This window comes from Morone saxatilis, unplaced genomic scaffold (genome assembly GCF_004916995.1).
Source record: "Morone saxatilis isolate NCDOM2014 unplaced genomic scaffold, NCSU_SB_2.0 Contig21, whole genome shotgun sequence".
Lineage (NCBI taxonomy): Eukaryota > Metazoa > Chordata > Actinopteri > Moronidae > Morone > Morone saxatilis.
In genome coordinates, this window is record NW_023339774.1 from 14,353,741 (window position 1) to 14,371,269 (window position 17,529).

General features: G+C 38.5%; 1 protein-coding gene across 2 annotated transcripts in view; it reads left to right on the forward strand.

Moving 5' to 3' along the window:
• Nucleotides 1-14,077: 14,077 nt before the first annotated feature.
• The window catches only part of lhx3 (LIM homeobox 3), a 10,842-nt gene continuing 7,390 nt past the window's right edge, over nt 14,078-17,529 (forward strand). The window contains exon 1 of one of the 2 annotated variants that reach the window (XM_035668185.1): nt 14,078-14,147. In XM_035668185.1, the coding sequence (XP_035524078.1) occupies nt 14,078-14,147 (70 nt within the window). Of the gene's footprint in view, nt 14,148-17,055; nt 17,153-17,529 lie in introns of those variants that run through there. The other variant, XM_035668184.1, reaches the window with a different exon arrangement.

Consider the following 17,529-nt stretch of genomic DNA (forward strand, 5'->3'; position numbering starts at 1 on the left):
ATACATCTAATGTCATTAGCCAACAGTCCCAAAAATTTTCAACTTGCCTGACAATCCTGAACTTGCTCCTTTTCATTCTCACCACCTTACTAGATCTATGACAGGCATTTCTCTGGAACTGTTGGGTGCGTCATTAGCTGCAGAGTCTTGGAACAACCTTTCCTTTAACAATAAAAATACTCTTAGTTTAAGCCTATCCTAGTATAGATTGTCATTCAGTTTGTTTAGAAGCTGTTATACCCAATTATGTGAAGATGCAGTCCATCTTGTTGCTCCTTCACGCCACTACCTGGTTTGAAAATTGCATGCTTCCACTGTCACAGTGACAGCTAAGGTCAGCAAGCACTCACACAACATCTAAATATATTTGAAAAATATTCTTTAGGTCAGTGATCCCCAACCTTTTTTGACCCCTTAAAATTAAACATCGCTACTTTCAGGTTATGGTAAGTAGACAGTTGCATGTGTCTCTTGGTTATGAACAAGTCAACCAAAAAGTACCAGAAGTAATTAATCTGAGAAAATTTTAGAGGTCTGAAGGTGAGAGAAGTATTATACAGCATTTACAAGAAAAAATAAATAAATTAGAGGAACGTCTGAATGGATAAATTTAAAATTTAATTGTTATGTAGCAATTTTGATGTATTCTGTTAGGAACCATTTCTCTAGGTTCATCTTGAAACTCTAATGAAATCAAGATTTGGTTATGAGGGATGTTAACAAAGTAAAAAATATCATATATACAATATATAATGGAAAAAACTACAACATCAGACTGTATTCAGGTCCATCGGTCTGTCTCATTATTCCTGTGATGCTTTTCTGTTATGTTAGACTGTATATGCCACTTAGAGCAGTGTGGGTAAGTTGCTCAGGAGGCAGACATACAGCTGGAACAATGAATGCTCACGCTAATTATGCTTTGTAAAATGGCCAGAAGTAACACAAGTTATATGTGTAGTGTATCAGTGGCTTAGGACAATAAAATCATTGGCATGGTCCTGCACATTTGCATATGTTTTTTAGAGATGCACCAAATGCATACAAGGCTTTTGTTAATATTTTAATTTTCTTAATAAATTTCATTACCTAGTTACTTGAATATTAATTGGAAGATTATCCATTCATGCATTTCTTCTTGAAACTGTTTATCTCATTCCCATAAAATATTATCTGTTACTGTTAGTTAGTAGTCATATATCACTCTGAGTTTCAACCAATTACGAGTACTGTAGTACTTGAGGTTCACCATAAGAGAGCAGCATTGTACTAAGCTTAAAGAATCAATATATGTTTCTTGTGCTGGAGCATCTCAGAGACACCAGAATACAGGAAATGCAATACACCGGGTGGACACAACTTTCTTATAATGTTTGTATAATGGTATAATGTTTTCTTGTAATGTTTTCTTGGCTAATTGTTTTTCCAACTGCTTTTAATAAGATATAATATCAGCATTAAATTAAGCTTGTTTGTCTGCTACACAAGTCACAAAAGATTCCAAGACCCAAATAATTGTATGCTATTTGTGTAGTCATGGCTCTATAACTTTGGAACAACATGAAGAAATAATATTTTTTCAGTTCTTAAATAATACTTTTATTGATATGTGGCTCTTATTATTATTTTAGACTGATTCTCATTGGGTTTTGTGTAGTTTGATTGATACCAGCGGTAATTGTTCCCTTTTATTTTGGTGAGTGGACATATTTCAGTATTATTTTGTCACCCTGTTTCACTTCACACTTCTTCTTCTCACTACATGAGCTAGTGCTGGCACACATAAACATGTCTGCATTTAGTAACTAATTCTATATGTAGTTAATGAATTAATTGTGTATATGTATGTAAACAAGTTTGTATGTTATGTACATGTTCTGTAAAATGATATTGTGTTCTTTGCTTAGATTTATTATCAAGGGATTTTCTTCCCTAAGTCTCCAAGCTGTTGTGCTGCCATGCTGACAATCCTCTTGTTTTGGTTGCTGTGTATCAGATCTTGTGGCCTTTCAGTACTCCTTAATGCTCAGCTTCAATGGCATTAATGTGCTGACAGCAACATAACAATGTATAATGAAATTCAGATATGTGAAAATGCTATTAATGCACATAGAGCCACACATCCATACACTTCCAATCCTCCATCATACACCAGAATAGCATTCCCCACTTAACAGAGGATAAGACAGAATAAATATGTCTAATAGGCTTAAAGGATAATCATCTAGAAAATGCAGGTCTTCTGTGATTTTTATAATATGATGCAAGAAATATAGAAAACAGCTGGCATAGAGCCAAAAGTCTCCGTACACTGTATATCAGATTGTTCTAAATGAATTTACTGTTTTATTTTCAGTTTACTAATCATTTCACTTACATACCTATATGATTACATTTAGAAAATATTGATAATATGGTACACTTTTTATAGTATAATTTTGTTCTGTATATCAACTATAAAGTGATGTCAACTTAACTTGACTTAATGTAATGTCAGATTTCTTTATTATATTAAATTTTCCTAGAGGACAAAGGACCAGCCACTAATCTTCAGAGTACTATATGTTTATACTGTATTTGTTTTTCTCTGCCATTATATTATTGCAATGGAAACCACTTATTTTGATGAAACTCCACTTGTACATTTGAAATAATAAGCTCCTCAAAGCAGCCACCTCATACTCTCATTTCTCATGTTTTCTCTCTTTTCCCGTGTCTCTTGCTTTACGTTTTGTTGTGGTTTTTTTGGGGGTTTTTTTTGCTTTAATCCTCCAGTCGTATATCTGTTGGATCTTATGCATGGCATCACTGGCAACAGCTCATTACAGACAACAAGGAGCAACAAACGCAAAATGAGATTGAAGTAAGCTGATTTCAGATTTAAACTGAGCAACTCAAACTTGTTTCTCTTTTATGAGGCAGCCCATTTTACAATAACAAAACAATCTGCCTGTATCTAGGTAGTCTCGGATATGTTGTATTATGTTTCACAGGGTTATAGTGATTGTTAACATAAGGACCCATAGGTGGTCTTCAGCATCTGGGGATTAGTTAGCACAGCACCCACACGACCAGGAGGACAAACTATGGTGTTTTTGATGCTGCTGTTGTTGACCTTGTCCTGAATACCCTTTGAATGCCACCCTGCACCAGCATCACTCAAGACTGGAGCTTCAGTACTCTATAAAGCTTTTGTATGTGCCAGCTTTTATTTTCCCTGGCAATGAAAAAGATATTCAAGATTTTTACAAGAAACAGGTGCACCAATTTTGGGGGAAATATACCTTGCCTATTTACAATGTTTATATTATTAAGTTTGTATGAAGGCAAAAATAATTGTACCACGTCTTTGTGGCAAGTGAAAACAGACAGAGATAAAAGATAAAATTTGATTGTAAACAGAGAGTAAGACATTTAATGCTGCATGCTGTTAAAACAACACCTACATCATTTGTCCCCTCCAGACCGGTATGTAAGTTCCCAATACAGCACAAAATGACAGAAAATTATTAATTGTGTTTTACTTACTGTAGGTGTAAAGTGCAAAATGTGCAGAATGCTAAGTTATCCAACTGATTTAATCATTGGGATTTCTAGTTTTCTAAATATATGTGCATATACTAACTTTATATTAATTTTTAACTTTTTGGTTATTATTATTTAATTGTCTGCATCCCATATAATGAAAACAGTGAACCCATGTAGTAAACTAGTGAATTTGGGTTACTGTAAATGTACTGCGTGCTTGGGTTAAAGTTTATTCTAGTATTACCATCTTAATTATGGTAATTTTTTAAACAGTTCATTTCAATTAAATTTATTTGTATTGCACCAATTGATAAGACTATAATATAGAGCAGGTCTAGACCATACTTAAGAGCATTGTTAACAGAAATAATATGATATTTTGGCATCCAATGACATCAGTGACGATTGATATATGAGATCACTTAATGACAATAAATTAATAGATAAAAGTAAAACTAATTGGAACTTATGCTTCATTTTAGTGGTCAAAACATACTGATATGCAACAGAAATCCGTCTTTTCTTTTACAGTGTTGTTTGTCCTATCAAACATCTGGGCTTTCTAATTCCCGAAAGCAGGAAGCCAAGCCTATGTAGCTCGTTATACTACACTACATTAAAACCTGGCTATTTTATGTGCAGCTTGAAACTAATGATAAAGCAATCTTTCAACAAAACTGCAGGACAAAACAATTTGCATAATGGAAAAATCAGACCTAATCTTCTCCAGAACCTCAGCCTGGGAGCTTGGAGAAAAGATGAAGAGAGGGAGGGAAGGGGAAAAGCAACGGATGAGCCTTTAAATCTGAGAATCCAACTGGAGCTGAAGTCTCTCAGCTCTATATTTAAACCTCTTTGAATGCTGGTTATCTTGCAGCAATCCCCAAGACAATGCTTAGGCCTCCAACAATCCCCATAGAATAGAAGTATATTGGTAGTTCTGTTGACCCAAGTTGGCCTCAGTTTTCTATAATATTATGCAGTGTAATGCAATGTGTCATGTAAAGTATGATTTCCAGCAATCATCAGGATCAGGATTGCAGTTGACAGATTGCGTACAGCATTCAAATTTTCCTTTTTAAGTGCTCTAAATTAAACATAAATTTGTCATATTATCTGTAGGGCAGTATACAGTGTGTTAGTATATTGTTACTCAACATGTGCAGGTAGATTTCTGGTGACCAAAGGGTGGCAGTGTTGTTTATTCCTCCCTGGCATGAGTTTAGTCAAGATGGACAGTTGTTAAGGTGAAGATTGGAAAGTACAATAACAGCATGCAGACAGTCAGGAAATTGTGGCATAAAATTTAATCATTAATCATAAAATTATAATTGTTTTTCCTGAAAAATGTGATAATATTTTACCAATGTGATTATAATTTAAGTGATCCACAATATCTGTTCTGTGAAATTTCCTCTTTGTGTTTTCCTAGACAGTGCTGTGATGAAGGAATGATAGACAACGTTGTACTAAAAAGGCTTTAACTTTGCATGATACCTTACCATACTTTATTTGTCTAACTCAGTGCTAAAACCTCACCCCCATGGCTTTGGAATCACATTTGGTAAAGATAATTCCATAGCCAGTACAGGAGGAACTACTATAGTAACCAAAACAGTGTCAGTGGGCTTTTTGAGTATTGTTTTATTTTATTTTTATATTGTGACACACTTGAAAAAATGCAAACCTATCCTAAGCAGCATATTGTGAAGATTTAATGTTAACACACACAATAATACACAAGTCGTTGTGTCTGATAGATTGATTGATAAATAATCTAAGAATGTTTAACATGTTAATAAAGTTGTCACTATTTCTGTTCTATTTTCCATTTGATTTCAACCACACTCTTTTAAAAGGAGGGATTCCTTTCAGCAGAGATATTCATTGAGGGGGATCAATGTGCACATGTTTAAATCAAGAATTACTTCATTTTCATGTTGTTCAAGGCTGTTACGTCTTTAGTTACACCTGTAATTATGGCAACCACTGTCAACATGAGTTTCCATGTAGATGGCCGTTGTCACTAAATGTGTGAAAACACTCCTCATCTTCACCAAGCCTTTCAAAGTTGATATTTCACGTGTTCTTCCACAGATTTTTGGAGAAAGCAGCATATGAGGAAGTGATTTAGAAATTATTGATTTGTGTTCACAGCTTATACTCAACCCCTCCTGCTGAAAACAGGGTGTTATCTCCCATTAAGCCAGTGCACAATCAAAGAAAGTTATTATCTAATCAGGAGAAAAAGAGAATATACAGACTGATCCATTTTACCATCAGTGGTCAAGTCAAATATTAAAAAATGACTACTGAAGAACAGGAAAGGATGCTAGGGCTAAATACTGCACAAGGCAGTGTCTGTATGTTTGTATGGAGGTTACATAGCATTGCGTAAGGACTGCAAGAGAGAAACTATGGAAGCAAGTGTGTTAATGATTTTCAGCTTAGCATCTGGGTTTGTCAGCTTGACGCGTGTGTGCGTCTATATGCTACTGTACTGTATATCAGCTTATACGTCATCTGTCCATGTGTCTGTCTGTGTGTATGTGTGTGTCACTCTTGTCTCTCTGTCTGACAGCATGATAATGCTGAGTCCTCGTGAAGCCGCTTGCATCTCTTGTTGTGGCTCCTTGTTCTTGGCCTACTTTGGGAGAGGTGAATTGAGGGCAACTCGAGTCTATGGGTAAGGGGATTAGGTCTCCAAACATGCTCCTCTCCAGTTTGGGATTTTGCCCCAATGCCAGACACTTAAAGTCTGCCAGGGATTAAGATAAAGAGAGAAGTAAGAGCGGCATGTATTGTGGTGTGCGTGGGGAGATGTTTTCAACAACAAAAAAAGGACGAGGAGGGGTGGGTGATGGTTAATAAAAAAAATAAGATGTATGGTGGTTATATGATCTAATACATCAATGCAGCATTTGTTGACCTATTTGGCTGTGGCTCGTGCCATGATGTCGGTCAGTATGTTTTAAGGGAAGACATAATAATGGAGAAGCTGTTCTTTTCATTTCCTTTGTATTAGTGGATGATCTCTGCTTGATTCAGTGGTTTAATTAGAAAATGGTTTGGATCTTAGCTCCATATTTTTAGCATCACAGTTTCCTAATTTAGGAAAAAAAATCTTTGCATTGCTAAAGAGTATCCAGTGTTACGACTAATACCAAGAAGAATCATAGTTCGTCTGACATCTGAAGGCCAAGATTACAAAGTAGGCATATTTGCCACTTTGTTCTAATGACTCAATTTTGAAACTTCCAGTAAAATATAAATAAACATAAACATCATCTGCATAATATAACATTTTTGTAAGTCAAGGGTTTTCTAAAGTATAGTATAAGTATCTATAAAGAACCTCAAGCACGACAACAGGTACAGCCAAGAATACACAAAGCCCCCAATTAACAGATATTTTGCATCAAGAACAAAGTGGCATGTCCTCTGAATTATTTATTTGTGGGATGATAAGAGCATCAGGTTGAGGTATTAGTGTTCCTGAACCTCTTATTTGGCTTCATAAGAGTCTGTCTTTTCCTTTGTCTTGACAGAGAAGGGGGGCTTCCTCCACCCCTACACCCTGTGTCTGGAGGCTCCTCCTCGGTAAGAGGTCGCCGCTCCATCACGCTCCTCCAGGAAAGTGGGTCATGAGTCTGAGACTGTGGGATTACCGACCGTCAGGCAGGCGTGTGCCGGGCCGCCTCTTATCCGTAATGTTTAGACCCCCCCACCCCCACCCCACCCCTCTGTTCAGTGGAAAAGAAAGCCAAAAAAAACACACATGCTGTCCACCACCCGCGGGTACACAAACATCCATAAGCCTGTTAGTCTAAGACAATTCAGAACTGACTCCCAATTGTCATCTCTGATGGAGTGATTGAGGGAAAAGCTCATCATGCTGCAACCGCACAGCCTGTTAAAAGTCACAGAACAATTACTACATTACTAGAAAATTAAACTATTTGAAAAAACTGTTGGCATGTCACCCCAGGATGTATGATTTGTACAATAAACGGTTTTATAATTTAGCAAATTCCAACCAGCACAGCAATAATGACATCTATTAGCGACACCATGATAAATGCTAGCTTTTAAACAGCTGACCCCATGATACTAATGGCAGGCTGGTTGTCTGGTATGCTCTGACATGGAGTATGATTAATTAGGAAATAAATTACTAATAATAAATACATTCATTTTGCAGCAGAATGATTACATCCATCATTTGAGGTCACTGTTGCCTTGTACAGTCGCTAATCAGTGTCCGTCTCTCTACTTTCTACCTACTGATGGCGAAAGAAAGGGATACATAAATGAGGGACTTTGAAAGGTGGATACAAAGTAAGAGTTGGGACAAGAAAGATGGGGTAGGGATATTTGTAGGTGTAAGAGAGGGTGTTAAATAAAGTAAAAAGAAAATAGTTGTGTTTTGGAAGTCGGGCTATTTCATGCTGCAAAGAGAGAACTATAATTCATCTGCTCATCTCATTGTTTTGGTCCAGACTCGGGGTCTAGCTCACTCTGTGTCCGGCAGGGTTCATTAGAGAAGAAGAGGAGTGGAACAAAGATTTCAATTAGAGTTCCATTATAAGCACTCACTGCCACACATGACCTCCTTAAAAATCCAAACACAGCATTAAATTGAGCCATGGTGTCTCATTCATCGGATGCGTTTTTTTCCCATACAAGCAGTTTTTGTTAGATCTCATAAATGTATAGAAATACTAGAGTCTACAAAATTATATTATGACATGGTACAATACAGTTAGTTAAGTTATGAGACAGTAATATTATTTTGTTAGTTTTGTGAGCAATGTATTCAAGTTTGCATTTTGAGTTGTGAAAGACATTAATAACATTAATAATGGCCACATTCCATATAGGTGTTGCTGCGCCAGAGCCCTGGTCTAACCCTAACCCTAAGTCAAAATGTCCACCATGAGTGAGGTCTAAGCAGTGGACTAATTTGATCAATCAAGTTGCTGTTAGAACATATTATGAACACTTCAAATATTAATATTATGATCAAAAGCATAGCAAGAGTGGACAATTCTTCCAGAAAAAAAATACAAATCTGGTTAGACATTTTACTAGGATTTTAGAAATCTAGAAAATGTTATGTCAATTAGTCATATTTTATTAATTTAGTTTATTGTTATATTTGATTATTTTATTTTTTTATCCACAGCCTGTTTTCAAAGACTTCTCCACACTGGACAGCAATACAAATCTCGAGGGGAAATTCAGAATACTTACATTTTTATTCATTGCCCTAAACATGGTCAAATTTATATACAGAGTACATAAACTCAGTGTCCTCGATGGTAGCTATGGCAACATCAACTAGCTTTTAGACAACTAGGTATGTATGTGGAAATATGACTGTGTGTTAACTAACCTTCTTAATAAAAGAAGAATCAAACAAGATCAAAACTTACATTTTCTAGAATGCAACAAAATTTAGTTAGCACATACATGTATAAATAAAAAGAATAATGCAGCAATTTTCATTTGATTCTATTAAATGGTCAACCACAAACCCTTGGCTACATGGATTACTCTTTTTGATCTAAACAAGTCACTGTGCAACATAATAAAAAATATCCTATCAAGCATGCCAAATTAGATTAGGTCTAGATAACATACTTTAAACCAGTCTGTAGGTATAAAGCTCATATCGCTTGTAAGCTCCTTATAATTTTCTCGAGTAAGTATTTCTACCAAAATATACCACCTGCAAACCAGACAGACCCCACAGCAGGCCAACATCTGTAATGACAAGCTAGGTCAGGCCGCAGCTCTGCCTGAAAGGTTTGAACTCTGACCTCCCCGGCATTATAGCTCTGGGGTGGCTTATCATTGCTCTAAAAAAGCTGATATTTCCCACCCTGGACAATGGCTGGTAAAACACAACGTAACCAGTCGGGTCCCCAGACGGTGCGTCGGAACTGAGTAACAGCATTCCCCCTATAAATGGATGGACAGTTGTTGGCCTTTATTGTCTGAGCATGAAACGAGGGACACATGTTGGGTGGTAAAAGTGTCAAGGCCTGACTGAAGGGCCATTGTATTGGTTTCTAGTGGTAGCAGTCAGTCTTTGTTCCCTATGTTGTTCATCATTAGCATATCAATATTCAAAGGGGCTGATGCCGGGCAGAGGTGGCAGCCTTTTTAGCCTAGAGTAGACCCTCATGCTCAAATAATGCAACCTGCATTCAACTCTTAAGGGCCAGCTGTTGAGTTAAACCCATGAAGATAAGAAGTGTGATGAATCATAACCAGTGTAAAAGTGAAGCTGACTTTGAATCTTAGGGCAATCGTCCAATTTGTCCTTTTCTTTAAATTTTGCAAAGATAACTCCAAATGTCTTACAGTACACCTGAAACACTTTTCAGTCTTTTCTCTAGTTCTCTTGGGTGGATAACAAAGGGCTAAATGGTGTCACGCATTCTACCCCACACCACCCCTCCAGTATACCTCCCTCCCCTTCCCTCACTCAGGCCAGCTGACCCCAGGACTGGCAGGCCGGGGGACAGTTAGCCTTGTGTCTTATTGTGTGTGTGTGTAAGGGGCAGAGCCACCAGATAGTGTCGGTTACTCCTAGGGCCAAGCGGAAAAGCGGTTGGGCAGTTTAGCCAGCTGCTGGGGGAGCGAGCCTCGGCTGGCCTGGTCAGTGAAACCTTGCCAGATGGAGCCATTTTCAAAACAATGAGAGGTGCTTTGCCATGGTTGAAAACTAGAGGCTGGTTGCTCAGGGGATGCAGAGGGTGGGTTTTTATCTAAAGTAAATTACGTGTGGTTGGGTTTGAATTATCTAGGAATATTATTTGGTACCGCAAATTTTGGTTTCCTTAAGGTTTTCCACTTGTAGTCTTATACCTTTATTGACTTGTCTCTCTAGCATGTGACTGATTCAGACCTATCTGAAAATTGTTTTCAGATTCAGATGCCACTCTCTTGCCATCTTTGACATCATCTTGCTAACTATTTAGCTCTGTCTGTCTCTCTCTCTCTGTCTCTCTCTCTCTTTCTCTCTCTTTCACACACACTTGCTGTCTTCCTCTTTTTTCTCCAGACAGCAACAGGCTGAGGTGTCCTGGGACTATTCCGCTTAGGAGTAACCAAGCTTGGGTAATGAGGCGTGTGATTGGTCCCCTCCCTACTGAACAAGGCCAGTCTTTGGAGGACATGATTGATCATGACAGGAGCACAATGGCAGCCCGGTGTCAGAGGGGTGGTATGGGTGCACACGGACCCCCCGTGGTAACACTCAACTCCAACTCAGCTGTGCATAAGCAGTTAAACACACAAAAACACACGACATGCATGTACATATATGTACACAATTCAGGACGGCACAGCACACAGAGATAATTGTCGACATACGCAAACATGTAAAATGACATACAAACAAAGTAGGACCATGTGCTCCAATATGTGTATGTAAAACACAATGACGAGTTAGTCAAACTTCAAAATTTCAAGAGAATTCTTATACAATCTGAGAAATCTTCCTTAAAAGATCAGCAGTCGACTATAGGACCTTACTCTCAAAATGTTTCATTCTTCTTCCTGTATTTTTTCATTAAGTTAAGGCCTTTAATGGTGATAATGTTCTCTTCTAGCAAAGAGATCATGGTTCAGGTACTGTTTATTTACCAAAAATGCAGCATTTGACATTTCTTCAGTTAATTTGAACATTATCTATTTTGCAAATGTCGAAATGACTATATTATACACAACTGTCTAAAGAAGGGTGGCTGAACATATTTTAAATAATATTATAAACAAAAATCTAACATTCAGTTAGATATTGTTTTAGTACTATTAGTAGTATTACCAGTCCTACCAGTGATTTTGTCTCTCCTTTTTCTTAAAATATTGCTTGGATCAGATTGTATCACTTTGACACCTGCAAAAAAAAGGGAGATAAAAAAGGGTATGTCTTTGCTCCAATTGAAATCCTTTTTAGTGCAAAAACATAAATGCAAGCACTTATATTATACATGAAACACAACAGATCTGAGTAAAGATTTGTATTCATAAAACTATTCCATTCTCTTTTCCGGTAAGTGCCCTCACTTGAAGGAAAACAGAGGTTTTTATATGCAGTATACTGTTTGTTCTTTTGAAGTAGTCCTTAAGGGCAGAGGCTTGTCTAATCCACGAGCACTTGTGAGCCTATTGAACCTGCTCATATTCAAGGTCAAAAATCAACTTCTAATAGGTGCAAAATGCAGAGTCTTTATGGAGGGCCATTAGTGGTTGATTGCAGCTGCTTTCTCAAGTAGGACCCAGGTGTATTAACACTTTACCAATTTTCTGTGATGATGCTCTAGGTTTCACAGAGGACAAACAAAACAGGATAAAAGCCTTAGTGTGTTTCAGGGGGTTCGCTCATTATAATATTCATGCAAAGGAGTCAAGAATACCAGAAAGCAAAATGCTTATGGAAGAAAAAAAACAACAGTCATTTTTATTTGTTTTTTTTGTTCAGTGTATCCCCCAGATTTCTCATAAAACATGCAGTGACTTGGTGATATAAGCAATAATTTTGTTTTTGTAGTATATCAAAATAATAAATTAGAAGAAAATGATTTAGTAATGGTTCATAGATTTGAGAGCCGATATTCGACAGATCTTAAACATGCATATGTCACACATCTTCACCATGCACAGTGTGGAAACAGCAAAGACTCTCTTCTCACAGTGGATGAAAGGAATAGGAAAGCAGTCTTGTTGTTGTGCTTGTAGTCTAAGCTCCTTTGATGCTGCATTGGCTTTAGGTTACTGTGTACAGCTCCTTCCAGATTTACAAACAGTTCTCCCTTAATCTGCATAAAGATCCACACTCAACTGTTGACCAGAGATTACTGCCCCCTGAAAACACAAAAATGTTATTTGCTTCTCATCCATGAAAACAAATATCCACCGGGATATTGTTTTTTAAAATCATGTGAATGTAGTGAAATCACTGGATGGTTGATTTCTTTCAAAGTTTGGGCTAATTGCCCTTAGTGGACTAATGAACAGCATAGGTCTAATTGGCTTACACCACTTGTGGGCTGGCCTGCTGGGCGAGTAAAATTGAATCAAAGCTGTAGGACCATGTCAGAGTAGTTTTGCGCGTTGTGGTGGTAATTGGCACAGTGTCAAAGGCATGACGCATGGCACACAGCCAAATAGCACATCAGTTCTGCGCAAGCGCATGCTTGGCTTGCCATTTTACAGGACAGCATAATTTAGATACAGTACTTTTTAGCTATTTTACCAATTAACCATAAGTGTTCATTTTCTCTACTGTGTGTTAGTGGTCATGTTTTTCAATCTAAAATCAGCTGATGTAAAGACTTTATCACAGTTTTCCTTTAAAACAGCGTTTAAAACTTACACATAAACTACTGTCAGCTAATCCCAGCAGTTATATGGGCAAGCCTTTTACTTTATTTTAGGTTTTTATTTGCACATACATAAGACTGTTTAAAATCCAGATAATTAAAATATAAACGTTTATTAGGACAGGTCAAGAAGCCACAGGTTCCCCTACCTTAAGGAGAAAAAACAAACAATAACAATAAATAAAAACTAAGCTCAACCCTAACCCTAATCTCAATTTTTGAAAATGGGACAAAAACATAAACGACAACTACAGGAAGCACAGAACAATCCAATAAAAACAAATTCATGGAAAACAATACGGGGAAAAAGACGAGAGAAATAAATCACTTAAATCCTAATTTTGACACCCTACAGTAGCTATAAGTGAACATAACGGTATGTTGGCTCCCTCCACTTGTATCATTAATGCGATGCGGTCTATTTTAAACCTAACAAAAGAGAGATGCAGCGATGTAAACGCACGAAAACAATGTCCCGAGCGATGCCCAATTGCCCCATTGTGCGCCTTGAAAGACAGACACGTGCACCACAACTAGATAAGGAGATGGGAGGGCAAATGTGTGTGTGTGTGTGTGTGTGTGTGTGTGTGTGTAGGTGTATATATGTATGTATTGGTTGTGGTGTTGGTTGTTCACTGGGAGATATAGGAGCAGCACACACGCCTCCAGCCTGTTCAGAGAAACTCCCCTTTCAGCACCCTGGACAGAGGCAGCGCTGACCGCCGCTCGCTTTAGTTGAAGTAAAGTCTCAGACCGCCGGCAGGGCTCACAGTCAGGTCAGCTGACGACGCTAATGGTCACACACTTTCCCACTGCCACCACCCACCCCTCGTCTCCATCTCACCTCGAGCTTATCAACGCGGAATCAAAGAGCCAACTTGATGAATATTCAAAGTTTCCGCTCTCGGCGGCAGACGAAAGGAGAAAGGTCGACGGGCGTCCTTTTTAACACTTTTCAGAAATCCAGCTGCCATCGAACAGAGCACAACTCCATCTCGAGAGGATAAGTCTCCAGGAAAGTGCGGGGTTTAAATCCAGCCTGTATTCTCAGTAGCTTGTGAGGCGTTTTCTTTTTTTAAATAAAAACTGAACCAAACAGGCGTGCGTCTTCTGGCGCTGCTTTCTTCCGTTTGGAACATCGGAACATCTTCAAAATGTTGCTTGAACACCCGGGGTCAAGTTGTCAAAACACCGGAAATTTCTCCCGGTACAGCTCGGGCCAAGGTAAGATCCTAATTGAAATGAATTCCTCTGTGCATATGCGTTGCAGTCTGGGTTTTTGGGGAAGGATACAGGCATTATTGAGCTCTATCTGACGTCCTGGGGTCCGTTAATGAGTCACAATTAGGCGTGAAATAGAGGATAATACAGCAAGCAAATGAGCACAGCGGGACTGAGGGCGGCTCTTGTTTTGCTGAGTGAACTCTGCCAAGGCGTGAAATGGAGCTTGTAAAGTGTTTTAATTTTATTGTGAAAACCACACTTCTATAAATAAAAAAAAATGATTCAGACTTTTAAATATTAAGTTTGATCCTTTTCCGGTTTAGATGTCCCCAAGATATTATTTTTTTTTAAAAGTGATGTGACAGTTGCAGGAAACCCCCTTATTCACCGACTCGTGTTGTGATGTGTACTGACTGTTTAGAGGCGCTTCTTTTTGCGTTGCGTGTGGGAGACGTTATGAATGCGTAATGAGCCTTCATTGTTGGAGAATGGCACTAGCAGATGTTATGCGCGTGCTGTCACCGCACACCCGCCGCCTGCGGTTGTAACGGGAGCGCAGGGAGCGGATACACAGAGAGAGAGAGACCACGGGACCCACTGTGGCAACAGCAGCCTCTCTGCGGGCCGTGAGACAGACTGCCAGCAGGCGCTGAGCCGCTGCCGCCCGCATCCCACCGACACAAAATGCTCAACAGGTGTCACATTGCTGCCCCGACAGGTGGGACACCTGAGGTTGCCAGTGGAAGGAGGCGATGGAGCCTGTTAGTAGTGGTCGGATTCAAAGCGTCCCGATAACAGAGACATTGTTAGTGGCTCATACAAATATTTAGTGGCATTCAAAGAAGAAGAAAAGGCATGGTTTTGGTAGTTTGGCCTGTTTCTGGAGTAAGCTTTTGTGTTACTGTGGTAAAGTCGTAATTGACACTACATTTTCATTATATTTTAAATATAATTTGTGTGTGTGTGTATGTGTGTGTGTTGTGTGCTGTGTGTTGTGGTGGGCCGTGTCGTGTGTGTGTTTGTGTGTGTAATTGTGGCGGATCTACTGTTTTGAATATTAGTTTAACCAAATCTACAAATTCCGATTGACGCAAAAAGAAACCTCAAACTAAAAACGTGAAATTATTCTATCTTCCTTGCGACTTTCTCCAAACTGACTGACCATCACTCTGATGGTCATTTTATCGCTTTGTTGTCGCATTACTGTCGGTCTCACCCCCTCAAAAGTGAGCGATCAATATGACATAAAAATTATTACAAAGCTGAAAAGTAAGAGGAGCACCCATGAACCCCGCACCTTTCTCCAAAATGTATTTCATATACTTCTGAAATACAGGCAAATAGGACATTGATTTTAGATTCATCAGCGGCCCCGGGGGCGGCTGTGGCACTACCCGTGATTTCCCCAGGCGCTCTTTTGTGCCAAAGATCAGTGTCAATAAAATTCATTGGGGTGTTGCCCCGATCAACATGTTATTGAACAGCCAATCTCTCCCCTAAATAAACACTTGTCTTTGAGCACTCAACACACGAGATGAAGATTGTGTGCGCGCGCGTGTGTGTGTGTGTGTACACACGTGTGTTTGTGTGTAAAATCACTTGTTTAAAATCGGATAAAAATCTTATTGTTCACATTACTCCAAAAGCAAGTATATAAAATTCGTTTAAAAATGTATCGCTGTACATTAATAATAATGATTTTTATTAACAAACAAAACAGTGCTATTTTTTATCTTCTTTCGAGTGTGGAGATACTTGAAAATAAAGCGATTATTTAATTATTTAATACAAATAACAGCTGGACCAATGTTATTTTTATTTTTACATATAAGCGATGTTCTTTGCTCACCTGAAAAAAATTAATGAATTAATTAAAAAGCCAGCCCATGGCGAGGGTCTACACAAGATTGCAGTGTCCCCAGAGGGCCAAATCTTCCCTTAACGCATGGCAGTACTGGAATCTGAATTAAAAATGGATTGCCATGGCGAGTCCTCGCGAGAAACCACTATGGTCGAACTACATAACAAAGCAACATAACGGTGTCCAATTCAGGATTATTATTTATTTATTTATTTATTTATTTATTTATTTATTTATTTATTTATTTGAGACAGTATTTCTGTTTTTGTTGTTGTTGTTGTTGTTCTCGCAGCACTCTCAACAGCATCAGTCCGATTTCCACTAGGATATCATTAACATTTCATGTCATGATGTTGTGCCTAAACACATTGTTTGGCTTCTAACTCAAAACAGAGAAAGAGAATGAGAGAGTATTGACCTCTGTGAAACAATATTGAAACTGTTATCAGAATTAACTGTAGAATATTTCCTTGTTTTTCAAAAGCAACAGAACTGTTTTTTTTTTTTCCCTTTTATATATGAGCAATATATTGCCATAATATCGCTCAGTGTACGTCCAATAGTGGGAATAAACTGGCTATAATGTGGCGAAGTCATTTCATAGTTGGAGAAAAGTCATTTAATATAATTCGATTTGTGTTTGGTAACAAGTGTAAGACAGACGTGAAGAAAATAAATCATTTTCGATATCATTTCCATGTTATGTGGAGAGTAATCGGCTACAATATTGTAACGTGGGTCTGAGTAACGTTACCACCTGAAACTCTATTGGCTTTTCCTCTCCTCGGCCGTTTATTCTTCTTCCGGGTAAAGGTACTCGGTAGGTGATGTTAATCTATCTCCCCGTCGCCCAGGAAACGGCGCAGCGTAATCCTGCACAGCCTTCAACACAGTGATGCGTAAAAAGCGAACTCCACCAGCAGACCCGCGCGCCTGTGTTCGCATCGGGGCTCGTGCTACGCAAATTTGAAAACACCTGGCTTTGTGCATGAGTGTGGATAGACCACAAACAGGACATTGCATTAATGTGAGCGTGAATCATGAGCAATGGATGGACATGGTGAGCGCAACTCTCCAAAAGAGGCACCGAATAACACGGAGATGCTCCTCGCTTTGCTGTCGCACAGTGAGGAGCTACGGAAAGGTAACCAGCAAACCAAATAATAATCAGTTCATTCGTTTTTTACACTGTTTATATTGTACATGTGTGTGCAGTGTATGTGTGGTCATACATACTGGTCTTCAAATAGGCCTTTAAGTGTGGCTGTAGGGCGGATTGCTGTCTGTTAATGTTTCCACTGCGTAATATTTGTAGGCTATCATAACTGCTGTATGAATGATGGATGCTGGAGCACAATTTGGGCAAATTTTTCTGTCAGTCAGTTTGACAGCTGTTGAGACGGACGACTTGTGCCATTTTCGTTGCTCCCGATCTCCGCAATGCAACTTTTACGCACCAGGCTTTAACCTTTGATTTATCTGGATGGTCGTTCAAATTTTGATATATGTGTATATATATAT